At 46.6% G+C, this 27351-nt stretch overlaps 1 protein-coding gene across 1 annotated transcript in view; it reads right to left on the bottom strand.

Moving 5' to 3' along the window:
• Positions 1-7384: 7384 nt before the first annotated feature.
• Positions 7385-27351, bottom strand: part of rmc1 (regulator of MON1-CCZ1) — a 29428-nt gene continuing 9461 nt past the window's right edge. The window contains exons 7-21 of the mRNA XM_061713596.1: positions 26495-26726; positions 24883-25042; positions 24172-24283; positions 22626-22734; positions 22461-22505; positions 21642-21695; positions 21416-21544; positions 21202-21308; positions 20732-20851; positions 16102-16179; positions 15709-15813; positions 14267-14335; positions 12785-12872; positions 10054-10191; positions 7385-7768 (exon numbers count right to left, since the gene is read on the bottom strand). Coding sequence (XP_061569580.1) covers positions 7689-7768; positions 10054-10191; positions 12785-12872; positions 14267-14335; positions 15709-15813; positions 16102-16179; positions 20732-20851; positions 21202-21308; positions 21416-21544; positions 21642-21695; positions 22461-22505; positions 22626-22734; positions 24172-24283; positions 24883-25042; positions 26495-26726 — 1626 coding nt within the window. The 3' untranslated portion in view covers positions 7385-7688. The remainder of the gene's footprint in view (positions 7769-10053; positions 10192-12784; positions 12873-14266; positions 14336-15708; positions 15814-16101; positions 16180-20731; positions 20852-21201; positions 21309-21415; positions 21545-21641; positions 21696-22460; positions 22506-22625; positions 22735-24171; positions 24284-24882; positions 25043-26494; positions 26727-27351) is intronic.

Here is a 27351-nt window from a genome sequence, read left to right as displayed (position 1 = left end):
ATCACATCAGGTTTCCCTGTGCGGTGTGCACGTTCTACCTCAATCTCCCCTTGTAGTTGTAACTTCTGCAATAGCATGTCTTTCACTTTCACCTCTGAGTCTGTCCAGGTTTCCCCTGTGGATTCAGGTATACCATCAATGACAATGTTGTTTCTCCTAGATTGACCCTCCAGGTACTCGTGTTTGTCTAAAATGACCTGAAGGCTCTCACACAACTTCATGACGTCTGCTTGAGTTGTGTTGTGGTGCTCTGACTGTCTAGCTTGGGAGATTTTAAGTTCATCCACATCCTTCTGTGTGTACTGTATGCTTGTCTTCAAATCCTGCACATCTTTAGTTATTGTATCCAATCTAGAGTTAGTTGACTCCATGATTACCTTGACAAGGTTCTTAAAGATGTCTTGCTGCTGTTGTAAAAGAGCAGTGAACATTTCTTTCTGGTGATTTAACAGTTCATTTACCTGAGTGAGAGAAACGTTCTCCTCATCATAGTTTTTTTGTTGCTTTGGACCCATTTTCTTGGCTTGGCCTGATGCCAGGGCCTGGAGCCTGGTGGAGCTGGCTGCTGCTGGTGCTTGTGCCTGGTGGTGGAGGTTGAAGGAGCCTGGGCTCGGCCTGGTGGTGGAGGCTGAAGGAGCCTGGGCTCGGCCTGGTGGTGGATGGCTTTGGTCCGGGCAGGCGTTTCTGGGGAAAAGAGCTCGGCTGGTTAGACTGCCCAAGTAGGCTAAACAACACACAGCTCCCCACGTTCCAGATGCGCAGCGTTAGCAAGCTAACGGATGAGATGTAGCATCAACAGAGCGAGACGTACCCGCATTGAGGTAAACATTTGTTCCCTTGAGCCTCTTACCCTGTTGCAGAAGATTGCTTTTGTATTTTCTGTTTGCAAAGCTCATGATGATGGTTGCTGGCTTGCTTTTGTCTCTCTGGGGCAGAGGGTGGCAGGCTTCTATGTTGTCCTTGTTTCTACTGATTCCCTTATTCTGGAGGAACTTAACCACCTGCTGCTCCACTGAGTCCAGATCCTGCTCAGTGGGCTCTGGTTGTTCCGCCCCGGACTTCAATGCAGCAGCAAATGACCCCGGTCTTATCCACAGTCCTGTCACAATGACATCATTCATCCGAGTATATTGTTCCATATTTGATCATCTGCTTTCCAATTGTGCAATCTTGACATCTTTCTCTTCATTCTGCTTCTTCAGTTCTTTGATCTCTTTTATCATGTCCATTAAAATGTCTTGCTTACTTGTCATAGCTTCCATTTGATGTCCCATGAACTCCAAGGATTTTCTCACTTCATCATTCGATCTCTTCAGTTCTTCCATGTCTCTTTTCGTAGCCATCTTGGTACTGATTCTTTAACCAGTTGCTGCTGGAAGCTTCCTGGCTGCTGGTAGGAGCCACTTTGTTGCTGGGAGAGGCCTGCTGTCGGCCACTGTGAGTGCTGGAGGCCTGGTGGTAGCCGCCGCTGGCCTGGTGGTAGCCGCCGCTGGCCTGGTGGTAGCCGCCGCTGGCCTGGTGGTAGCTGCTGCTGGCCTGGTGGTAGCCGCCGCTGCTCACAGATTGAATGTCCCATGACAATTATACAGTAATATAATATGAAAATAATGTACAAACAATAATAAATAAATTAAATACATGACATTTAAGTAAAATAATACAGCAAAGTCCATCATACAAGGGGTAAGTAAGGATATCAGTCTTCTAAATCAGTGGGAAAATGTCTTAACACTTCATACATTTTTTGTGCTTTTGTTTCAGTTATTAGTTTTAAAGATTTTAAATATAATCCAAATTAATTTAAATCACAGCCGATATGTTAAACATGTCCGGTCCTCGATTCTTCTCTATTTTAGGTTTCATGATCTGTTTTATGTTTCATATCTTGTGTCTTGTCAATATTGTCTTTTATTGCAATTTTGCACTTTGGTCCGCTGTTTTTGTTTAAAGTGCTAAAAAATAAAGTAAATCCGTAGTTTTTTTTTTAATTCTTCTGCAGAAAGTTTGATGACTGTTGTTGCGATGATGAGAACAGACCGCCCTCTGGTGGTGACACTAGAAACTACCGTTTTCTTCCACTTAACGATATTATCGTCTGTAATTCATTTCAATTACAGAACTATTCATAAATTACCGACTGTAATTACATTAATTAATGACAGAAAACGGATGAAGATTGTTTTTGCATTAATTTCCCCCAAGAATCAGACTTGTCGTCGTGCCTTTTACTGTTTATTGTGGCTTTATTTTAAAAGGAATAAGAGGAAGTACTTTTGTCATTTAAACCTTCTAACTTTACACTGACTGCAATTACCTTGTATAACCGCTAGAGGGCGAACTGTTGCAATCCTTTATTGAAAAAACACCATAGAACTCGGTTTATTACATAATATATACTATAAAAATAAACTATATTATACTATAACTTTATTATACTATAACCGGAACTGTCAACTCGAGGAAAACCCTTAAAAAAGAGAAAAAAGAGACTCCTTTAACCGTGAAACTGTGGTTTTGTGTTGCTTCTCACAGCAGGTTTGGGTTTTTTTCTTAATTCTTTTATTTGTGTCAAAGGTTCATTCTAAAACAAACATGGTAAATCTACATTCCATACAAATACATTTGTAATTGAAACGAGGTTGATAAAGGGAACAGTAGATTGGACACTGTATGTTCGTTCGTTTTTATTTATTTCAACATGTATAAATGTATTTAATCCCACCCCCTTTCCACAACTAAACTTCCTCCCACTCCTTTTCCAACATGTAACTGAAATATGTGTTTTGATGTGTTTTTTTTCTTTATGTGGTGGAATGTAACCTGTATTTGTTTTCTTATCTTTTCTTCTTCTTTTTTTTATACATAAATTATATGTCTGTATTTACTTTTTATACTATACACTAATTTGTATAAATAAATATATATCATTTTTACAAAAATAACCTGTTTAATACCAGATGTAAGCTCTATCATAAATATAATATAGTATGTAAACCTGAGAATAAAGTGTGTAGAGATTGAATGTCCCATGACAATTATACAGTAATATAATATGAAAATAAGGTACAAACAATAATAAATAAATTAAATACATGACATTTAAGTAAAATAATACAGCAAAGTCCATCATACAAGGGGTAAGTAAGGATATCAGTCTTCTAAATCAGTGGGAAAATGTCTTAACACTTCATACATTTCTTGTGCTTTTGTTTCAGTTATTAGTTTTAAAGATTTTAAATATAATCCAAATTAATTTAAATCACAGCCGGTATGTTAAACATGTCCGGTCCTCAATTCTTTTCTATTTTAGGTTTCATGATCTGTTTTATGTTTCATGTCTTGTGTCTTGTCAATATTGTCTTTTATTGCAGTTTTGCACTTTGGTCCGCTGTTTTTGTTTAAATTGCTAAAAAATAAAGTAAATACATAGCTTTTAACACTATTTTGTATAAAGTTTATACAGTTATACAATTACAACTTTACTGAGGCAGCAGTATTAATAACAACACAAATAAAATGAAACACAACAAAATAAAAAACATTTGTAGCTTTTCTTTATTTTTCTACAGTTTCATGAAAGGTGTTACGGTGTTACGACCTCCCTCTGGTGGTGACACTAGAAACTACAGTTTTGTTCCACTTAACGACATTGGCCGGGTTTCCCAGATCCAACCTCTCTTAAGGATTTAAGAGAGGTTCAAAGAAGGTTTGAACTAAGAGAGAACCCTAAGATACGGGTGTTTCCCAGATGACTTCTTAACACCGTCCTTTAGTTTCGCTCTTTCAGACGCTCTTTGGAGCAGCTGTCCGGTTCTGAAACCAAATTAATCGATGCCAGGCAAATCGATCACCGATCACTATCAGCGCATTTTCACACGCAGCACTGCTGCCTAACGCACTAATTCACTGCTGCCTGTGCGTTATAATAAAAAATTAAGATGATAAATATAATTCAATGACCCTTTTTCATCCAAACGGTGCGTTACTCCGTTATTTCTGGCTACAGTGAGGCTTTTTTTCCCCACACGCAGAAACCGGGAGGAAACGGGGTGGGCGTGTGTGTGCATTCAAAAACATGAGCCAAGAGAAGGCGAGTTTCGCAAATCGCAACGTGGAATTACAGCAATCCCTGGTTTTTCGCAGGGGTTATGTTCCAAAAAGAACCCGTGATAAGTGAAATTCTTTTTACAATTATAGAGGGCTTCAGATTGCAGAGATCATCCCCGCCTCGCACGTATTCCTCCTCTTCTGAATGATGCGGCATCCCGACTCGCGCTGTATACAGCGCGAGTCGGCAGGTGGGTTTTTTCAAGAGAAGAAAATAGTTATGGGTCCTTGTCTTCGCTCTTTTTTCTTCTGGGCAAAAAGATTCTTTAATATAAACCGACACCATTGATTATATTTGAGACTGTAATGAACGATTCATCAAAGGATCCCGTTGATCAGCTGCTGCTTCCCTGTCATCACATAGGTGCGCTCGGGCGCGGCGCAGGAGGATCGGTGTCCCGGCTGCCTGGACAGCGCGGTCCGACACACGTCCAGGGGACTGAAGTGCTGACGCACGAATGCGTTCATAAAAACAGTTCTGCTTCGCGCACGGTGACGCGGTTGATTTGCAGCGAGAACATGCTGTATAGCAGCCAAATCATCAAATAAATGATATTCATGATGATCGTTTTATTTGTGCGTAATGCATAAAGCATATACAGGAACACACTTGTTATTCCTTATTTTTCTTTTTTTCCCCCTTTGCTGTCACCAATAAATGCTAAACAATATAAATCTAAAGTATAAAATAGATCAAAACTTGTGCGGGGTGCATTGTTTTAATATCTCATTGCTTGGTGTAATATTGTTTTGCCTGACGCGGCTGGATCTGTGAGTCTTTGTTCACTAAGATGGTTGTAAAGACTGGGTCAGCAGCATCTTTCATTTCCTTCTTAATGAAAGAGATACTTAAGCTAAGAGCGACTCTGGGAAACGCGATTTTCTTTCACAGGCTCCTTAAGAAGGTTTGAAAGAAGTCTTTCGCTGTTAAGAACTACTTAACTGATCTGGGAAACCCGGCCATTATCGTCTGTAATTCATTGCTAAAGTGCTAAAAAAATAAAGTAAATACATAGCTTTTAACACTATTTTGTATAAAGTTTATACAGTTATATAATCTGCAACTTTACTGAGGCAGCAGTATTAATAACAACACAACTAAAATGAAATGACAAAAGTACATCCTGTTATTCCTTTCAAAATAAATCGACAATAAACAGTTAAAAAGCCAAAACGAGTCTGTTTCGAGGAGAAATTAGTGCAAAAACAATCTTCATCCGTCTTCTGTCATTAATTAATGTAATTACAGTCGGTAACTTATGAATATTTCTGTAATTAAAATGAATTACAGACGATAATGGCCGGGTTTCCCAGATCCAACCTCTCTTAAGGACTTAAGAGAGGTTCAAAGAAGGTTTGAACTAAGAGAGAATCCTAAGATACGGGTGTTTCCCAGATGACTTCTTAACACCGTTCTTTAGTTTCGCTCTTTCAGAAGCTCTTTGGAGCAGCTGTCCGGTTCTGAAACCAAATCAATCGATGCCAGGCAAATCGATCACCGATCACTATCAGCGCATTTTCACACGCAGCACTGCTGCCTAACGCACTAATTCACTGCTGCCTGTGCGTTATAATGAAAAATTAAGATGATAAATATAATTCAATGACCCTTTTTCATCCAAACGGTGCGTTACTCCGTTATTTCTGGCTACAGTGAGGCTTTTTTTCCCCACACACGGAGACCGGGAGGAAACGTGGTGGGCGTGTGTGTGCGTTCAAAAGCATGAGCCAAGAGAAGGCGAGTTTCGCAAATCGCAACGTGGAATTACAGCAAACCCTGGTTTTTCGCAGGGGTTATGTTCCAAAAAGAACCCGTGATAAGTGAAATTCTTTTTACAATTATAGAGGGCTTCAGATTGCAGAGATCATCCCCGCCTCGCACGTATTCCTCCTCTTCTGAATGACGCTGCATCCCGAGAAGAGAGAGAAGAAAATAGTTATGGGTCGTTGTCTTCGCTCTTTTTTCTTCTGGGCAAAAAGATTCTTTAATATAAACCGACACCATTGATTATATTTGAGACTGTATGAACGATTCATCAAAGGATCTCGTTCTTCAGCTGCTGCTTCCCTGTCATCACATAGGGGCTCGGGCTCGGGCACGGCGCAGGTGTCCCGGCTGCCTGACAGCGCGGTCCGACAGCACGTCCAGGGGACTGAAGTGCTGACGCACGAATGCGTTCATATAAACAGTTCTGCTTCGCGCACGGTGACGCGGTTGATTTGCAGCGAGAACATGCTGTATAGCAGCCAAATTATCAAATAAATGATATTCATGATGATCGTTTTATTTGTGCGCATAAAGCATATACAGGAACACACTTGTTATTCCTTATTTTTCTTTTTTTCCCCCTTTGCTGTCACCAATAAATGCTAAACAATATAAATCTAAAGTATAAAATAAATCAAAATTTGTGCGGGGTGCATTGTTTTAATATCTCATTGCTTGGTGTGATATTGATTTGCCTGACGCGGCTGGATCTGTGAGTCTTTGTTCACTAAGATGGTTGTAAAGACTGGGTCAGCAGCATCTTTCATTTCCTTCTTAATGAAAGAGATACTTAAGCTAAGAGCGACTCTGGGAAACGCGATTTTCTTTCACAGGCTCCTTAAGAAGGTTTGAAAGAAGTCTTTCGCTGTTAAGAACTACTTAACTGATCTGGGAAACCCGGCCAATGTCGTTAAGTGGAACAAAACTGTAGTTTCTAGTGTCACCACCAGAGGGCGGTCGTAACACCGTAACACCAGTCATGAAACTGTAGAAAAATAAAGAAAAGCTACAAATGTTTTTTATTTTTTTGTGTTTCATTTTATTTGTGTTGTTATTAATACTGCTGCCCCAGTAAAGTTGTAGATTGTATAACTGTATAAACTTTATACAAAATAGTGTTAAAAAGCTGAACGCAGGTGGAAGAAAACTAAACTACAGGTTCATTCTGACATTTATAAAGAGAGACTGAGCATTTATAATATTATATATATATATATATATATATATATATATATATATATATGAGCATTTACAGCAGGAGTTCATGAAGTCATAATGTTTTTCTCAAAGGTTAAAATAAAATGATTAAAGGAGAAATATTATGACCATTTAACCCCTGTGATTTAAACAGGAAACTCGTCAGCTGGAGACAAAACAAACACTTTATTTCATACAGTTTATCATTTATTTACATCAGAAGAAGTTCAGAAGCTCTGGAGACCCGAGCCTTCATCTTCATCACCATCATCATCATCATCATCACCATCATCATCTTCATCATCATCACCTTCACCATCACCATCATCTTCATCTTCATCACAGTAAGTATCTAACAGAACAACATCTCAGGTTTCTGTCAGTCGTCTTGATCCTGATCTGGATCCTGATCAGGTAGCCTGATGGCTACCTGATGGGGGGGAAGTGACATCACTTCCTGTGAGACGACGGTGACATCACTTCCTGTCAGACGGTGGTGACATCACTTCCTGTCAGACGGTGGTGACATCACTTCCTGTCAGACGGTGGTGACATCACTTCCTGTCAGACGGCGGTGACATCACTTCCTGTCAGACGGCGGTGACATCACTTCCTGTCAGACGGTGTTGTTCTTCATCAGCGCCTGCTCCCCGAACAGCTGCTTGAAGTGGAAGACGTGATCGTCACAGTGTTCCCCTGGAACACAATACACAATAAATACACACACACACACATTATACACAATAAATACACACATAATACACACATAATACACAATAAATACACAATAAATACACAATAAATACACACACACACACATTATACACAATAAATACACACATAATACACACATAATACACAATAAATACACAATAAATACACAATAAATACACACACACACACATTATACACAATAAATACACACACACACACACATTATACACAATAAATACACACACGTGATCGTCACAGTGTTCCCCTGGAACACAATACACAATAAATACACATTATACACAATATACACAATAAATACACACACGGTGACCTTTGACCTTTGACCTCTCACCTGGGGTGAAGGCGGGCTCCCCCTGACCTTTGACCCCTCACCTGGGGTGAAGGCGGGGCTCCCCCCCCTGACCTTTGACCCCTAACCTGGGGTGAAGGCGGGGCTCCCCCTGACCTTTGACCTCTCACCTGGGGTGAAGGCGGGGCTCCCCCCCTGACCTTTGACCCCTCACCTGGGGTGAAGGCGGGGCTCCCCCTGACCTGACCTTTGACCTCTCACCTGGGGTGAAGGCGGGGCTCCCCCTGACCTGACCTTTGACCCCTCACCTGGGGTGAAGGCGGGGCTCCCCCTGACCTTTGACCTCTCACCTGGGGTGAAGGCGGGGCTCCCCCCCTGACCTTTGACCTCTCACCTGGGGTGAAGGCGGGGCTCCCCCCCTGACCTTTGACCCTCACCTGGGGTGAAGGCGGGGCTCCCCCTGACCTTTGACCCCTCACCTGGGGTGAAGGCGGGGCTCCCCCCCCTGACCTTTGACCTCTCACCTGGGGTGAAGGCGGGGCTCCCCCCCCTGACCTTTGACCTCTCACCTGGGGGGAAGGCGGGGCTCCCCCTGACCTTTGACCCCTCACCTGGGGTGAAGGCGGGGCTCCCCCCCCTGACCTTTGACCCCTCACCTGGGGTGAAGGCAGGGCTCCCCCCCCCTGACCTTTGACCTCTCACCTGGGGTGAAGGCGGGGCTCCCCCTGACCTTTGACCTCTCACCTGGGGTGAAGGCGGGGCTCCCCCTGACCTTTGACCCTCACCTGGGGTGAAGGCGGGGCTCCCCCCCCTGACCTTTGACCTCTCACCTGGGGTGAAGGCGGGGCTCCCCCTGACCTTTGACCCTCACCTGGGGGGAAGGCGGGGCTCCCCCTGACCTTTGACCCTCACCTGGGGTGAAGGCGGGGCTCCCCCTGACCTTTGACCCCTCACCTGGGGTGAAGGCGGGGCTCCCCCCCCTGACCTTTGACCCTCACCTGGGGTGAAGGCGGGGCTCCCCCCCCTGACCTTTGACCCCTCACCTGGGGTGAAGGCGGGGCTCCCCCTGACCTTTGACCCTCACCTGGGGTGAAGGCGGGGCTCCCCCCCCCTGACCTTTGACCCCTCACCTGGGGTGAAGGCGGGGCTCCCCCTGACCTTTGACCTTTGACCCTCACCTGGGGTGAAGGCGGGGCTCCCCCCCCTGACCTTTGACCTCTCACCTGGGGTGAAGGCGGGGCTCCCCCTGACCTTTGACCCCTCACCTGGGGTGAAGGCGGGGCTCCCCCCCCCTGACCTTTGACCCCTCACCTGGGGTGAAGGCGGGGCTCCCCCCCCCTGACCTTTGACCCCTCACCTGGGGTGAAGGCGGGGCTCCCCCTGACCTTTGACCTTTGACCCTCACCTGGGGTGAAGGCGGGGCTCCCCCTGACCTTTGACCTTTGACCCTCACCTGGGGTGAAGGCGGGGCTCCCCCTGACCTTTGACCTTTGACCCTCACCTGGGGTGAAGGCGGGGCTCCCCCTGACCTTTGACCTTTGACCCTCACCTGGGGTGAAGGCGGGGCTTCCCCCCCTGACCTTTGACCCCTCACCTGGGGTGAAGGCGGGGCTCCCCCCCCTGACCTTTGACCCTCACCTGGGGTGAAGGCGGGGCTCCCCCTGACCTTTGACCCCTCACCTGGGGTGAAGGCGGGGCTCCCCCTGACCTTTGACCCTCACCTGGGGTGAAGGCGGGGCTCCCCCTGACCTGACCTTTGACCTCTCACCTGGGGTGAAGGCGGGGCTCCCCCCCCTGACCTTTGACCTCTCACCTGGGGTGAAGGCGGGGCTCCCCCTGACCTTTGACCTTTGACCCTCACCTGGGGTGAAGGCGGGGCTCCCCCCCCTGACCTTTGACCTTTGACCCCTCACCTGGGGTGAAGGCGGGGCTCCCCCCCCGACCTTTGACCCCTCACCTGGGGTGAAGGCGGGGCTCCCCCGGAGCCGCTGGTTCCTCTGCTGGAAGGATCTGAAGATGGTGTAGAACAACATCTGGTCCTCCGTCTGCCGGGCCGCGTCCAGGAACTTCCGGGCCGAGACGTTGTCGTGGCCGCCTGGGGAGACCGGGACCAGAACCAGTTAGAACCAGTTAGAACCAGAACCAGTTAGGACCAGAACCAGTTAGAACCAGTTAGACCAGCGGTCGGCAACCCAAAATGTTTTAGTTCCATATTGGACCAAAGACACAAAAACAAATATGTCTGGAGCCGCAAAAAACGAAAAGTCTTGTATCAGAATTAGAATGAAGAAACACATGCTGCATGTTTCTATATTAGTTAGAACTGGGGGAAGATTTTTTTTTCATCTTGCACTTCGAGAAAAAAGTGGAAATGTCGAGAAAAAAAGTCGAAATGTTGAGAAAAAAGTTGAAATGTTGAGAAAAAAGTTAAAATTTCGTGAAAAAAGTCAAAATGTCAAGAAAACTCGAAATGTTGAGATTAAAAAGGAAAGGAAAAAGGAAGAAAAAAAGAGAAATAAAAAGAAGAAAAAGGGAAAAAAGAGAAAAAAAATAAAAAAAAGGAAAAAAGAAAAAAAGAAGAAAAAAAGGAAAAAAAAGTCAAACATTTTTGAAAAAGCTCCAGGAGCCACTAGGGTTGCTGATCCCTGAGTTAGAACTAGCAGGACCCCCCTGGGTAGACCGGGACCAGAACCAGTTAGACCCGGTTAAATCAGGGGTCGGCAACCCAAAATGTTTTAGATCCATATTGTACGGTGTCCACCAGGGCTGCAACGATTCGTCGACAAAAATCCATAATCTAAATTGTCACAGTGAATTCCATTGTGGACAATTGTCTCCAGACGTGTTTTTTTAACGGAGTGAGACGTCTCACTTCAATACAATCTCTGCTGAGAGTCACGCATGCACGACAGCGTCTGAGCAGCTGCAGGTAATAAAACTTTGATAAAAAATAAAATAAAAAGTTTGGGACAGACAAAGTATTAAATTAAGTCAGATATTTGGAGAAACTGCGTTTAGTGTCTGTGGAGCATCTTGGAAGAGAGACGGACGGGACCGCAGTCGCTCAGAAACATTCTCTCCCTCCACAGCAATGTAATTGCCAAGCCATTCATTTGTTAAATTCATTAGTTTCATTCTAAACTTTGTTTATTTCATGTTATTTATTAGTATTATTTGAGCCACTCACAGCTACTCTCGTTGTTATAACCTCAATCATAATTGATGCAGCGTGAGAGGTGAAAAAAGGCTTGTGCGCTGATGACAATGATGGATTTGCATCTAACTTTCAGTCAGGTTCCTATGAACTGTCAACTATCCATCAAACTCCACAATGATCATGTTAACATTAAATCAGATAGATTTGTCTGGACTTTTCTCTTGCGGGACGGGAGAAGACACTAAATCAATGCATCTCTGTTATTGTGCGCCGTGCGGCATGAATTCATGAGTTTTGCGGGAGTGGAACACACGTTGCAGACGGTAATGGTCAGAAATGCAGCGGGAGCAGAATGAAGAAAACATTCCCGCTATATCAGGGCTCTAGTGCCATCTTTCTGGTGTTTATTATCATTTGCCACATAATTAATGCAACCTCATACTAAGTTTAAAAAAAAAAATACTAATTATCCGATTAGTCGACTAATCGTGTCAATAGTCGGTGACTAGTCGACTATTAAAATAGTCGTTAGTTGCAGCCCTAGTGTCCAAGACCCGCCATTGCTAAAAATAAAAGTAACAGAAACAACAGAAACAGAAACAAACGCTGCTGCAAATTAAAGAAACGCTTAGCAAATAAAATAAACGCTGCAAACAAATAGAAACGCAGCTGCAAATAAAATAAATGCTGAAAATATAAAGAAACCCCGATTCAAATAAAATAAAAAACGACGCAAATAAAAAAGCCACAACGGAAGTGAATTACCCGGGGCTGTTTTTGCCGACGCACCGGTGTTTTTACGTGAGAGGTGTTGTTCTTTTTGTTGCTTTTATCATTAATAATAATGCCAATAATAATCTAAAGCGTGGGTAACAGTAGTTATTTGTATGAATGTGAAGTTGAAGCTGTGTGTGGTGGTCAGGGACTTCTCCTCTCACGTAAAAACACCGCTGCATCAGCAAAAATAGTCCCCGGTAATTCACTTCTGTTGTGGCTTTTTTATTTGCGTCGTTTTATTTTCAGCAGCGTTTCTTGTTATTTCAGCGTTTCTTTCATTTGCAGCGGCGTTTGTTTCTGTTTGCAGCGTTACTTTTATTTTTAGCAATGGCGGGTCTCGGCCACCGTAATATTGGACCAAAAACACAAAAAACTAATATGTCTGGAGCTGCAAAAAATGAAAAGTGTTGTATCAGAATTAGAATGAAGGCAAATGGCGAAATGAGAAATGTCGAGAAAAAAGTTGAAATGTCGAGAAAAAAGTCGAAATATCAAGAAAAAAGTCAAAATTTCGAGAACAAAGTCGAAATGTCGAGATTAAAAAGGAAAGCAAAAAGGAAGAAAAAAGGAAAAAAAGAAGAGAAAAAAAAGGAAAAAGAGAAAAAGGAAAAAAGAGGTCCAACATTTTTGAGAAAGCTCCAGGAGCCACTAGGGCTCTAGAGCCACGGGTTGCTGAGCCCCGAGTTAGACCCAGTTAGACCCAGTTAGGACCAGTTAGACCCCCAGAGAAACCAGAAGCGGTACCGGTACCCACCCACACTCCGGATGAACCTCAGCGCGGCCAGAACCTGCTGCTTGGACAGAAGAACCTCCACGATCTCGTCGTTGGCCGTGGAGAGACGCTGAGGAGACACAAGACGGTCAAGACCGGGACTCTGGAAACGTCAGACTTTGTCCTTGTCCTCTCTGCTGGCTGGACGGGTCATTCTGTTGGGGTGGAGGACGCTGCTCCGCTGGATATTATGTCCTGCCTACATCTGGGAAAAATATACTAGACAATATAACTTAAAAAAAAATGTCATAAGGTGTGGGGGCCTTTCTTAGAACACTTCCTACACATCCTTACTTAAATCCTTAATATTATCTTTATTAGGGCCCGAGCACTGACGGCCCTATTGTATCTGTAGGAATTTTTCTTTTTTCTTTCTTTATTTTTCCGATAAAATTAGGGCCTTTTCCCCCCTAAACGCCCCAAAAGTCACCACATTTTGCACCAAGCCAGGCCTGGTGAAAAATGTGATATTTAATGGTTTGCATTAATGGGCGTGGCCTAACGGCTCAACAGCGCCCCCTAGAAAACTTTGTGCCTCAAGCCCAGCCCCCCGAGTCTCCACTCAGCAGCGCCGGTTCCCCCCAGTGTCCAGCCGCGGTACTGCAACCAAAAATCCCATGGGGCCCAGAAAGCTTTTTTCCCATAGACCGCAATAGTAAAAGAGAAGCCTCTAAAACTGTTCACAGGAACCTCCAGCTGTAATCACCGGCAATTACTAATCTTTGTATTCTATATTTTTAAGTCATGGACTTTATATCCGTCAAAGATGTTTTATAACAGCCAGAAAAGTCAAAGAAAAGTCTCTTTCTGGGCGTGACGTCACGGCCGTGTCGGTGCCATGGATGTTGCCCCGGGGCATGATGGGAGACCCCAGAGCATCATGGGAGGTGACTCAACTGAGCATGCTCTATGGGCCCCTTAATGCGGAAGTAAACCCGGAAGTCAGGAAATTTTTCGCCGTATGTGCCAGATGAGCAACTTCCATTGAAATGAACGGGCGGCCATTTTCCTGTCCGGTATCCAGTTAATATAATACATCCATGCTCAAGCCCCACAATACGGTTTGACGTGCATGCACGAAAATCGGTACACACCTGTATCATGTCGCAACTTAAAGAAAAGTCTCTTGGCGCCATGGCCGAAACCCAACAGGAAGTCGGCCATTTTGAATTAACAGTTATTAATTTTTAATAACCCAGGTGTTATACATCAAAATGTGTGTCTCCATCCTGCGACAACACGCATTACTTTTCTCTTTCAAAAGTGCTACCGTGTCGACACTAGACGCCAAAAAGCGCGCCCACCCTTCTTCTGATTGGTCCATATTTGATAGTTCCTATTTTCCTCCATAACTTCTGAATGGTTTGATACAGAGAGTCGTGGGTGTTTCATCCACTAAATGTCCAGTTCTGAAGAATCTACATTAGTCCTACAAGCTTCCACTGCAGCCTGAACCTGGTTTACCTTGAGCATGTCCAGGGACAGCTGGTGGGCTGGAGGGTAGGTGCTCTCCAGGGACAGCAGGAGACAGGCCTGGGGGACACGGGGGGGACACGGGTCAGACACGGGTCAGACACCGGTCACAGGTCCAAACATCACACATCATGGACTACGTTTACATCAGTCCAAATTCAGGTTATTGCTAATATTCCAGTTCCTGAAACATTGGGAATATTCCGTTTACATGGTGATTAATCATTCAGGATATCTGGATCAAACCAGCGACGCACGGAGAACGTGATGACACAATTCCCGTCATTTCTGCTTCTTCTTCCTGGATCCAAATTCAAAACAAATGCTGCTTCAGCAACTTTTAGTAAATCTGTCTATCCCGGTACTTTCTACCGTCTACAAATGCAGAAATGTTCATATCCTTCATTACATTTATGAAGTGATTAGTCTCCTCCTGGTCTTGGTTTCTCCGTGTTTAGAAGAACTTCCTGGACTCAAAAGACCAGGATTCCTTGTGAACAGAGCATGAGCAGAAAACAGATTCCTGTTCCGTTTGATGGGGATATTCCGTTACGTTTACATGACCCAATATTCAGTTAGAAAAGGAGTAACCCAGGGCTCATATTGGGGTTTTTAAAAACCAGAATATGAGCATATTCAGGTTATTCAAAGGGGTTATTGGTGTTTACATGGCCGTGTAACCGGGTTATTGCTGATATTCAGGTTGTAAAAGGTTATTGATGCTGGAAACACAGTTACACTCTTCCCATCCCACACCAGATCCAGTTCTGGTCCAGTTCTGGTCCAGAACCCTTATAGATTCCACTAATGACATCATCCCGGTTGTTTATGTAATAGATACATCTTTATTGTCATTAAACATGCCATTCTCTTTTGGTTTTTAAGAAAATGGTTTGTAAAGCTGATTTTGAAGCTTATAAGTGCCATTGACTATTTGGTAATGTTTCTTTGCTTTTCTATTGTCTTTTCTTTTTTCTGGAGGTCGGTAACCAAAAAAAGAAAGTTGATAATAAAGGACAGGCTTTTATAAGCAGTTTTGCTTCAGCCTTTTCAGTCGTTGTTCAATATGATTATTGGTTTTGTGTGAAAGGTTAATGCTGTGCACAATGTTTTCTTGGTGTTGTGTTTTGTGTTGTCATGACTGAATAAACTTCATTCATTCATTCATTCATTCATTCATTCATTCATTATCACTATGTACAACGAAATTAAAAGTGCTCTCCAGTCAGCGGATCATATAAAAGTAAGATAACTGAAAAATAAATCAATAAAATGAAATAAACACAAATAAAATATATATATATATATATATATATATATATATATATATCTAGACACATTCACCCTCCACACACACGGACATTAAAAAAAACTTTCATCAACATACAATCATTGTTGCCCCCCCCAGGCCCCGGTGCATGCTGGGAACTCACCAGGGGCTTGGAGTCACTCAGCACGTGGTACTGCAGGAACTGGTGCAGCATGTAGAACAGGTTGTGCTGCACCAGCGTCTTGATCACCAGCTCGTACAGGTAGTGCTGCAGGGAGGACAGGTGTGAGGGGAGGCTCCGCCCACTGGGGGGACAGGTGTGAGGGGAGGCTCCGCCCACTGGGGGGACAGGTGTGAGGGGAGGCCCGGCCCACTGGGGGGACAGGTGTGAGGGGAGGCCCGGCCCACTGGGGGGACAGGTGTGAGGGGAGGCTCCGCCCACTGGGGGGACAGGTGTGAGGGGAGGCCCGGCCCACTGGGGGGACAGGTGTGAGGGGAGGCTCCGCCCACCAGGGGTGGAGGATCCTCCACCCCTGGTGGGCGTGGCCTCTCTTACCTGCACGGTGACCTGGTACTGGTTCAGGGAGCGGATGTATTCCATCAGGACAGCAATGACAAACTTGTGGGACACGTCCTGCACACACACATTAATACATTAATACACACATAAACACAAACATGAATACATTAATACACACATAAACACACACATGAATACATTAATACACACATAAACACACACACACATGAATACATTAATACACACATAAACACACACACATGAATACATTAATACACACATAAACACACACACATGAATACATTAATACACACATGAATACATTAATACACACATAAACACACACACACATGAATACATTAATACACACATAAACACACACACACATGAATACATTAATACACACATAAACACACACACATGAATACATTAATACACACATGAATACATTAATACACACATAAACACACACATGAATACATTAATACACACATAAACACACACACACATGAATACATTAATACACACATAAACACACACACATGAATACATTAATACACACATAAACACACACACATGAATACATTAATACACACATAAACACACACATGAATACATTAATACACACACACACACACACACACACACACACACACACACACACACACACACACACACACACACACACACACACACACACACACACACACACACACACACACACACACACGTTTCAGGCCAGGTGTGTGTACAGGTGTGTGTATCCAGGTGTGTGTGTCCAGGTGTGTGTGTCCAGGTGTGTGTATCCAGGTGTGTATGTATCCAGGTGTGTGTGTCCAGGTGTGTATGTATCCAGGTGTGTGTGTCCAGGTGTGTGTATCCAGGTGTGTGTGTCCAGGTGTGTGTCCAGGTGTGTGTGTCCAGGTGTGTGTGTCCAGGTGTGTGTATCCAGGTGTGTGTGTCCAGGTGTGTGTGTCCAGGTGTGTGTATCCAGGTGTGTGTGTCCAGGTGTGTGTGTCCAGGTGTGTGTGTCCAGGTGTGTGTGTATCCAGGTGTGTGTGTATCCAGGTGTGTGTGTCCAGGTGTGTGTGTCCAGGTGTGTGTATCCAGGTGTGTGTATCCAGGTGTGTATGTATCCAGGTGTGTGTATCCAGGTGTGTGTATCCAGGTGTGTGTGTCCAGGTGTGTGTGTCCAGGTGTGTGTGTATCCAGGTGTGTGTGTATCCAGGTGTGTGTGTCCAGGTGTGTGTATCCAGGTGTGTGTGTCCAGGTGTGTGTCCAGGTGTGTGTGTCCAGGTGTGTGTATCCAGGTGTGTATCCAGGTGTGTGTGTCCAGGTGTGTGTGTATCCAGGTGTGTGTGTATCCAGGTGTGTGTGTCCAGGTGTGTGTATCCAGGTGTGTGTATCCAGGTGTGTGTCCAGGTGTGTGTGTCCAGGTGTGTGTGTCCAGGTGTGTGTATCCAGGTGTGTGTGTCCAGGTGTGTGTGTCCAGGTGTGTGTATCCAGGTGTGTGTGTCCAGGTGTGTGTGTCCAGGTGTGTGTGTATCCAGGTGTGTGTGTATCCAGGTGTGTGTGTCCAGGTGTGTGTATCCAGGTGTGTGTATCCAGGTGTGTGTCCAGGTGTGTGTGTCCAGGTGTGTGTGTCCAGGTGTGTGTATCCAGGTGTGTGTATCCAGGTGTGTATCCAGGTGTGTGTGTCCAGGTGTGTGTATCCAGGTGTGTGTATCCAGGTGTGTGTGTCCAGGTGTGTATGTCCAGGTGTGTATCTAGGTGTGTGTATCCAGGTGTGTGTATCCAGGTGTGTGTGTCCAGGTGTGTATGTCCAGGTGTGTATCTAGGTGTGTGTATCCAGGTGTGTGTATCCAGGTGTGTGTGTCCAGGTGTGTATGTCCAGGTGTGTGTATCCAGGTGTGTGTGTCCAGGTGTGTGTGTCCAGGTGTGTGTGTCCAGGTGTGTGTATCCAGGTGTGTGTGTCCAGGTGTGTGTATCCAGGTGTGTGTGTCCAGGTGTGTATGTCCAGGTGTGTGTATCCAGGTGTGTGTGTCCAGGTGTGTGTGTCCAGGTGTGTGTGTCCAGGTGTGTGTATCCAGGTGTGTGTATCCAGGTGTGTGTATCCAGGTGTGTGTGTCCAGGTGTGTGTATCCAGGTGTGTGTATCCAGGTGTGTGTCCAGGTGTGTGTTCAGGTGTGTGTATCCAGGTGTGTGTATCCAGGTGTGTGTGTCCAGGTGTGTGTATCCAGGTGTGTGTATCCAGGTGTGTGTATCCAGGTGTGTGTCCAGGTGTGTGTTCAGGTGTGTGTATCCAGGTGTGTGTATCCAGGTGTGTGTATCCAGGTGTGTGTGTGTGTCCAGGTGTGTGTACAGGTGTGTGTATCCAGGTGTGTGTGTGTGTGTGTCCAGGTGTGTGTACAGGTGTGTGTATCCAGGTGTGTGTGTACAGGTGTGTGTATCCAGGTGTGTGTGTACAGGTGTGTGTGTCCAGGTGTGTGTATCCAGGTGTGTGTTCAGGTGTGTGTATCCAGGTGTGTGTGTCCAGGTGTGTGTATCCAGGTGTGTATCCAGGTGTGTGTGTCCAGGTGTGTGTATCCAGGTGTGTGTTCAGGTGTGTGTATCCAGGTGTGTGTATCCAGGTGTGTGTATCCAGGTGTGTGTACAGGTGTGTATCCAGGTGTGTGTACAGGTGTGTATCCAGGTGTGTATCCAGGTGTGTGTGTCCAGGTGTGTGTGTCCAGGTGTGTGTATCCAGGTGTGTGTACAGGTGTGTGTACAGGTGTGTATCCAGGTGTGTATGTATCCAGGTGTGTGTGTCCAGGTGTGTATGAATCCAGGTGTGTGTGTCCAGGTGTGTATGTGTCCAGGTGTGTGTGTCCAGGTGTGTGTTCAGGTGTGTGTGTCCAGGTGTGTGTGTACAGGTGTGTGTGTGTGTCCAGGTGTGTGTACAGGTGTGTGTCCAGGTGTGTGTATCTAGGTGTGTGTATCCAGGTGTGTGTATCCAGGTGTGTGTTCAGGTGTGTGTGTGTGTCCAGGTGTGTGTACAGGTGTGTGTCCAGGTGTGTGTATCTAGGTGTGTGTGTCCAGGTGTGTGTGTCCAGGTGTGTATCCAGGTGTGTGTTCAGGTGTGTGTATCCAGGTGTGTGTCCAGGTGTGTGTCCAGAGATGTGTGTATCCAGGTGTGTTCAGGTGTGTATCCAGGTGTGTATGTGTCCAGGTGTGTGTGTACAGGTGTGTGTGTGTGTCCAGGTGTGTGTACAGGTGTGTGTCCAGGTGTGTGTATCTAGGTGTGTGTATCCAGGTGTGTGTATCCAGGTGTGTGTTCAGGTGTGTGTGTGTGTCCAGGTGTGTGTCCAGGTGTGTGTCCAGGTGTGTGTATCTAGGTGTGTGTATCCAGGTGTGTGTGTCCAGGTGTGTATCCAGGTGTGTGTTCAGGTGTGTGTATCCAGGTGTGTGTCCAGGTGTGTGTCCAGAGATGTGTGTATCCAGGTGTGTTCAGGTGTGTATCCAGGTGTGTATGTGTCCAGGTGTGTGTTCAGGTGTGTGTGTGTACAGGTGTGTGTCCAGGTGTGTGTACAGGTGTGTGTCCAGGTGTGTGTGTGTACAGGTGTGTGTGTGTCCAGGTGTGTGTCCAGGTGTGTGTTCAGGTGTGTGTTCAGGTATGTGTTCAGGTGTGTGTACAGGTGTGTGTATCCAGGTGTGTGTATCCAGGTGTGTGTATCCAGGTGTGTGTACAGGTGTGTGTATCCAGGTGTGTATCCAGGTGTGTGTATCCAGGTGTGTGTATCCGTGTGTGTTTATCCAGGTGTGTGTATCCAGGTGTGTGTATCCAGGTGTGTGTATCCAGGTGTGTGTATCCAGGTGTGTGTACAGGTGTGTGTATCCAGGTGTGTGTGTATCCAGGTGTGTATGTATCCAAGTGTGTGTTCAGGTGTGTGTGTCCAGGTGTGTGTGTACCCAGGTGTGTGTATCCAGGTGTGTGTGTACAGGTGTGTATCCAGGTGTGTGTATCCAGGTGTGTGTACAGGTGTGTATCCAGGTGTGTACCCAGGTGTGTATCCAGGTGTGTGTACAGGTGTGTGTACAGGTGTGTGTTCCCAGGTGTGTGTAGCCAGGTGTGTGTAGCCAGGTGCGTGTATCCAGGTGCGTGTATCCAGGTGCGTGTATCCAGGTGTGTGTAGCCAGGTGTGTGTAGCCAGGTGTGTGTAGCCAGGTGTGTGTACCCAGGTGCGTGTATCCAGGTGCGTGTATCCAGGTGCGTGTATCCAGGTGTGTGTAGCCAGGTGTGTGTAGCCAGGTGTGTGTACCCAGGTGTGTGTACCCAGGTGTGTGTATCCAGGTGCGTGTAGCCAGGTGCGTGTATCCAGGTGCGTGTATCCAGGTGCGTGTATCCAGGTGTGTGTAGCCAGGTGTGTGTACCCAGGTGTGTGTATCCAGGTGTGGGTAAAGGTGTGTATCCAGGTGTGTGTACAGGTGTGTGTATCCAGGTGTGTGTATCCAGGTGTGTGTATCCAGGTGTGTGTCCAGGTGTGTGTATCCAGGTGTGTGTGTACAGGTGTGTGTACAGGTGTGTGTATCCAGGTGTGTGTCCAGGTAGGTGTACAGGTGTGTATCCAGGTAGGTGTACAGGTGTGTGTATACAGGTGTGTATCCAGGTGTGTGTACAGGTGTGTACCTTCCTCTCCGTGAAGCAGGACAGCACGTGTGTGTACATGTCCGACTGATCCACCACCGCCTGAGTCCTGACGGGACGTTTCTGGGCGGAGCCGCCACGGCCGGTTCCCGCCTCCACCGCCTAAACACACACACATTAACACACACACACACACACACACACATTAATATAAACACAGACACACACACACACATTAATATAAACACAGACACACACACACATTAATATATACACACACACACGTGAGTGCGGGTCCTCCAGCTCCGCCCCCACCTGGCCCCGCCCCCACTCACCTGCGTGTAGCTCTGCCCCACCCCTCCCTGGCCCCGCCCCCACTCACCTGCGTGTAGCTCTGCTCTGCCCCCTCCCTGGCTCCGCCCCCTCCCTGGCCCTGCCCCCACTCACCTGCGTGCAGCTCTGCTCCGCCCCCTCCCTGGCTCCGCCCCCTACCTGGCCCCGCCCCCACTCACCTGCGTGTAGCTCTGCTCCGCCTCCAGGTAATCCTTGTACACCTGGTTGAGCTTGTCGAAGACGGTGGCCACGACGGGGAGAGACCCGTCCTCCCCGGAACCCAGGACTGCAAGGAGACGGAGGGGGTCAGGACTGGTTCTGGGTCAGTTGAGTCTCAGGTATCAGGTGGGTCTCAGGTCTCAGGTGAGTCTCAGGTGAGTCTCAGGTACGTACGTTGGGAACAAACCGCCAGGATCACCATCTTGCAGTCCCGGCGCCGCAGCAGGAAATCCATCAGCTTCCCTTTGTCCTGCAGCAGGTTGACGGTCGGAGGAAGCTTCACCTGCAGGTACCACAGGTAACCTGGGGGGGATACACACATTAATTATATATACACACACACACACACACACGGTGAAACCACGCCCCTCCACCTGCCCGTCAGGCTGACTCCACCCACCTTCGCTGGCGCTGATGATGATGTCGGGCTGGAAGACGCTCCAGGAGGAGGAGTCTGGGGAGGAGTCAGGGAGCTAACCGCTCAGGTGAGGCTCAGGGAGCTAACCGCTAACCGCTCAGGTGAGGCTCAGGGAGCTAACCGCTAACCGCTCAGGTGAGGCTAAGGGAGCTAACCGCTAAGGTGAGGCTCAGGGAGCTAACCGCTAACTGCTCAGGTGAGGCTCAGGGAGCTAACCGCTCAGGTGAGGCTCAGGGAGCTAACCGCTAACCGCTCAGGTGAGGCTCAGGGAGCTAACTGCTAACCGCTCAGGTGAGGCTCAGGGAGCTAACCGCTAACCGCTCAGGTGACGCTCAGGTGAGACTCGGGGAGCTAACCGCTAACCGCTCAGGTGAGGCTCAGGTGAGACTCGGGGAGCTAACCGCTAACCGCTCAGGTGACGCTCAGGTGAGACTCGGGGAGCTAACCGCTAACCGCTCAGGTGAGGCTCAGGGAGCTAACCGCTAACCGCTCAGGTGAGGCTCAGGGAGCTAACCGCTAACCGCTCAGGTGACGCTCAGGTGAGACTCGGGGAGCTAACCGCTAACCGCTCAGGTGACGCTCAGGTGAGACTCGGGGAGCTAACCGCTAACCGCTCAGAGAGCTAACCGCTAACTGCTCAGGTGACGCTCAGTGAGCTAACGGCTAACCGCTCAGGTGAGGCTCAGGGAGCTAACGGCTAACCGCTCAGGTGAGGCTCAGGGAGCTAACCGCTAACCGCTCAGGTGAAGCTCAGGTGCGACATGGCAAGCTAACGCGGCGCCAAGCGCCAGGAAAGGATACACAGTTGGCACGGCAACGGAGGCTGGGAGGGAACGACGGCAGGACCTGCAGCCAGAGAACAGAGGTTAGAGGTCAGAGGTCAACCCCCAGGTACGTACCTGCCAGAGGGACCCGGTAGTTATGGATGGAGGTCAGAGGTCAGGGGTCAGAGGTCAGGGGTCGTACCTGCCAGCGGGACCCGGTAGGGGTGGATGGACCGGCCCGGCAGAACCGGCTGGTGCTGGTTGACGGCAGAGTCGGGTTCTTTCAGCCTGATGTCAAAGATCAGGGACGTCTGATGGAGAGAGAGAGAGACAGGTGAGGGACAGGAGAGAGAGAGGAGAGTGAGTTTACCTGGGAGCTCTGGTGATGAACCACCACCACGTGTGTGTGTGTCGGTGTGTACAGGTGTGTGTAGGTGTGTATACAGGTGTGTAGGTGTGTGTACAGGTGTGTGTGTGTGTACAGGTGTGTGTGTGTACAGGTGTGTATAGGTGTGTGTACATGTGTGTGTACACAGGTGTGTGAGTTTACCTGTGAACTCTGGTGATGAACCACCACCAGGTGTGTGTACAGGTGTGTATCCAGGTGTGTGTACAGTAGGGGTGTAACGATACACTAATCTCACGATACGGTACGATACGCCATATTGAGGTCACGATAACGATATGATACGATATTATAGCAGTATTTTTTTAACAACCTTGAATGAGGAATATATAACTGGAAAAAAATGTCCTTTATTTGAAAGACACAAAATACAAAATAATACTGTGCATTTGCCCTATTGTTACAGTTTGTAATGTTTTATAACTGTTTAAGTTTTAAAGAGAAAGCCAGGCCAACCACTTTCCACAAACTGAACTAAAAGTAAATGTCAGGTTTGCATTATGCATCTTCAGTTTCAGACAAGTACAAATATTAGACACAAACTGAATAGTTTCTCTCATGTATGACTTGACTTTTTTCTTTCTAATTTAACAACTAAAATTAAATAAATAAATAAAAGTAAATAAATACATACAATGTTACATCATAAAAAAGATTGATTTATGCTCACCTTATAAGTGTAAGAGGAGATTTCTTTTTGTTAAGAAGTTTATTTTGGTAATTCAGGGTTCATTATTTTATAAATATATTCTTTATATTCTGATGTAAATCAGGGACTATAATTACACTAGTCAGTTTATCTGTAGTTGTTAATATGTTTTAGATTGGGCGGAGTGATACAGCACTAGGTGCTGTGTTGATGCTCTAAATTCCTACTCTGTTGAGGGACATTAAAGTACACTGGAACTCAGCAGAAGTTGCCCGCGTGTTTATCCTACTCGAAAAAGGTTTAATTTAATAAGGTAAGGCTTAACTCTACACCAGCCTTACATAAGTAAAAGTTCAGAGCTCAAAACGGGAACACAAAACGGGACTAGTTTCTTCTGAGCGGAGTAAGATTTTGGTCCGCGGGTCGAGGTGCGGTGGCGGCCGCGGTCGGATGCGCGTTAGATTAATATTAATAACCCAATATCGCGATACACTTTGTAACCTCCACGACACGTATTGTGCCGTTTTTGTATCGCGAAATTTCGTGGCACGATATATTGTTACATCCCTAGTGTACAGGTGTTACAGGTGTGTACAGGTGAGTTTACCTGAGAACTCTGGTGATGAACCACCACCAGGTGTGTGTACAGGTGTGTATCCAGGTGTGTGTACAGGTGTGTACAGGTCAGTTTACCTGAGAACTCTGGTGATGAACCACCACCAGGTTGTCTGAAATGTTCAGAGCAAACTTCCCCGTCGTGTTCAGTTTCAACACGTGACTCTTTTTACAGGGACCGTCCCTGGAGAGAGAGAGGGAGGAGTCAGAGAGAGGGGGAGGAGTCAGAGAGGGGGAGGAGTCAGAGAGGGGGAGGAGTCAGAGAGAGGGGGAGGAGTTAGAGAGAGGGGGAGGAGTCAGAGAGAGGGGGAGGAGTCAGAGAGAGGGGGAGGAGTCAGAGAGAGGGGGAGGAGTTAGAGGAGGGGGAGGAGTCAGAGAGAGGGGGAGGAGTTAGAGGAGGGGGAGGAGTCAGAGAGAGGGGGAGGAGTTAGGCATACAACATAAATACATACACATGTGTGTGTATATATATATATATATATATATATATATACACATCCATCCATCCATCCTCCCGCTTCGTTCCTGGATTGTCCGGCGGAGCGTAAGATCCGTTACCACGGAGCGCTGTGCACTCCTGACTTTTCTCTCCTTCTAACTTCCCTCTCCGCTCTGAGTCTCCCTCTCAAGGAAACCTCATCCTCCGGTCAGCGTGTCCAGATCAGACCGAGACGCATCCCCCCGCCTGAATCCATGACGCTCACGCGCTCATCAGCCGGGACGGGAGCCGCCCGTCCGACGAGTGGACCGGACCCGCGCGCACGAGACGACGTGACCAGGCTCCGTTACCAGGGGGAACCGCCGGCTGCTGCAACGCTGCACCCCGTCCTCTTCATTTCAGAGTCGGAAGGAGAAGAGAGAGTCGGGAGACCGTTTGGACTGAAAGCTTCGATGGGAAGAACCCCGGCAGAAACCTGATCAGCACCTGGAGAGACCGCAGCTTCCAGATCTGGATCCAGAGGAGGCGTGAGGTTTTATGCTCTGGGCGATCAGTTTCATTTAGAGCGGTTCAGAGCTAGATTTATGTTTGATGAAATTACTGTCTGCATACGGTATTACTGTGCATTATCATTATTGTGTTCGTTTATTTTGTGGGGCCATTTTTCGCCAGTTCTTTTACGATTTAAATGCCGTGTTTGTCATCCGGTCTGGATTGCACATGGCGAGGGCCGGCCACGTGTAGCCAGTTGTCTGGAGACCCAGATGATCGTGAGTTTTGTATCACGTGTTTATTGTTTTGATTTCTTTTTCCATTCATGCAGTTAATGTTTCATTTTTATTGTTTTTCTTGTTAGTTGAGTGTTTTATGTTTTAACGCAGTGTGCCATCAGGATTTATTCAATGGTCTCGTTTCCATCGTCTTGACACCTGGATGTGAACAAATGCTGATTGATTTTAATGAGAAGTTGTTTGCAGGGATTAAAGCAAAAAAAATATTTTTGACTGAAAAAAATTTTTCAGGCCAGTTCATATTCCCCCTCCATTTATGCACTGCACCTATTGTGAAAACAAGGTTTTTTCTGTCTTTAACATATATAAAGTGGTCTCCCCTCCGCCTGCCAACTCAGAGAAGGAGGAAAGCAACCAGATTCTGCAGTTTTCTGAACTTATCAATATGACTCTGTCCTTCACAGGATAAGTTAAATGGATCACTGCAAAAACTCAAAATCTTAAGAATATTTGTCCTATTTCTAGTTAAAATTCTCATTTTAGTAAAAAAATCTCATTGCACTTAAAACAAGACTCATCACTGGAAAAAACAACAATTTTCACCTGTTTCAAGTAGATTTTCACTTGAAATAAGTAGAAAAAACAAGATTTTTTTGCTTTTAATAAGAAGATTTTCCTACTTATTTCAAGTGAAAATTTACTTGAAACAGGTGAAAATTGTCAAGTAAGTTCTTTTTCTGGTGATGACTCTAATAAATGTTGAAATAGCAGTAAAACCACGCAGTTTTACAGGGGGGTGATTTGGACCGTTTTTATTTCAGGGGGGATGCCACCCCCCTCAACTCCAGTACTGCCTATAGCTATATTCTACATCTGGGCTGATGTGGACGTACAGTAGCATAGGAGGATAGGTTTTTTCAGTTACTGGTATGGTTGCCTGTCTGTACAGTCGTGCAAATTCAATGCTATTAAAGCACTTTAAATCAAAGCATTTAGTTTTTTTATATAAAATAAATACATTTCTATGCAGTTTAGAAGTTTTGGGGATGTCCTTTTTTTGGCGCCTGCGCTGCTGAAATCAGGCGTTCCTTATTTCTTTTTCTGAAAGGTGGTAAACCTAGAGGCGACCTGCCGGGGGCCGCGTTAACGGGTCCCCGACGGGCGCCGCAGCGGGCAGATCCGCAAGAAGGGCCCGGCGCGCGTCCAGAGTCGCCGCCGCCGACCGCCGTACCCGATCCCCCCCACCGGATCGCCTTCCGCGCGGTGCCGGACACCGCCCCGCGAAATACCCCGCCCGACGACGCGGGGACGCCGCTGGACGAAGGCCCCGCGAGGCGGGCCGGACGCCGCACCTCCGGCGGCGGGGAGAGGAGGGCGACGGGGCGACTGCTCCCCCAGACTACCCCCTTGATCCAACACGCCCTCCTCTGTTCCTGATTGGCTAAAACCAAGGCTCTGGCTCGCTTCATTGGTTTACAATAGCGCCAGTTTAATGCCTAAAAGCTGATTTATGGTTCAGCGTTACTCCAACGCAGAGCCTACGGCGTAGGTTACGCGGCGATGCGCAACGTACGGTGCGCCACGCCGCGTAACCTGCGCCGTACCCTACGGCGTAGGCTCTGCGTCGTTTTAACGCAGAACCATAATTCAGGCTTAACATGGTAACGCACGTGCAAATGTTTTTTTGTTCTTTTCTTTTTTTTTTCCCTAATTTTCGAATTGACGGAAATCCGTCTAGAGACGGAGAACTTTAATCCCTGTGTTTGTGTTTTATACAAATTCTGGTCACAATGGCTGTTTGACAGAGCTAGAGCCGAACTGTAACGCCTTCAACCGTTATTCTGGAGTGATAGTAGTAAGATTTACTACTCTGCAGAATAATATCTATTTTTGAGACTGATTTACACTGTGAAAGTTATTATTTTTTCTGGAAAACCAGGTGGTGCCCCACGAAGATTAAATCATTTTGATAATTCAATTTGATAAATAGTCTACTTTATTAATAATTGTTGAATAAAATTATTAACTCTTGATAACTGGAACAGCGCTGCCTAGTGTTGCACAACACTCTCTCCTCCTCATCCCTCC

Source organism: Cololabis saira, chromosome 22 (assembly GCF_033807715.1).
Source record: "Cololabis saira isolate AMF1-May2022 chromosome 22, fColSai1.1, whole genome shotgun sequence".
NCBI classification, from domain to species: Eukaryota; Metazoa; Chordata; class Actinopteri; order Beloniformes; family Belonidae; genus Cololabis; species Cololabis saira.
The sequence above is the reverse complement of the archived record's forward strand: the minus strand, read 5'-3'. Positions and strand labels throughout refer to the sequence as shown.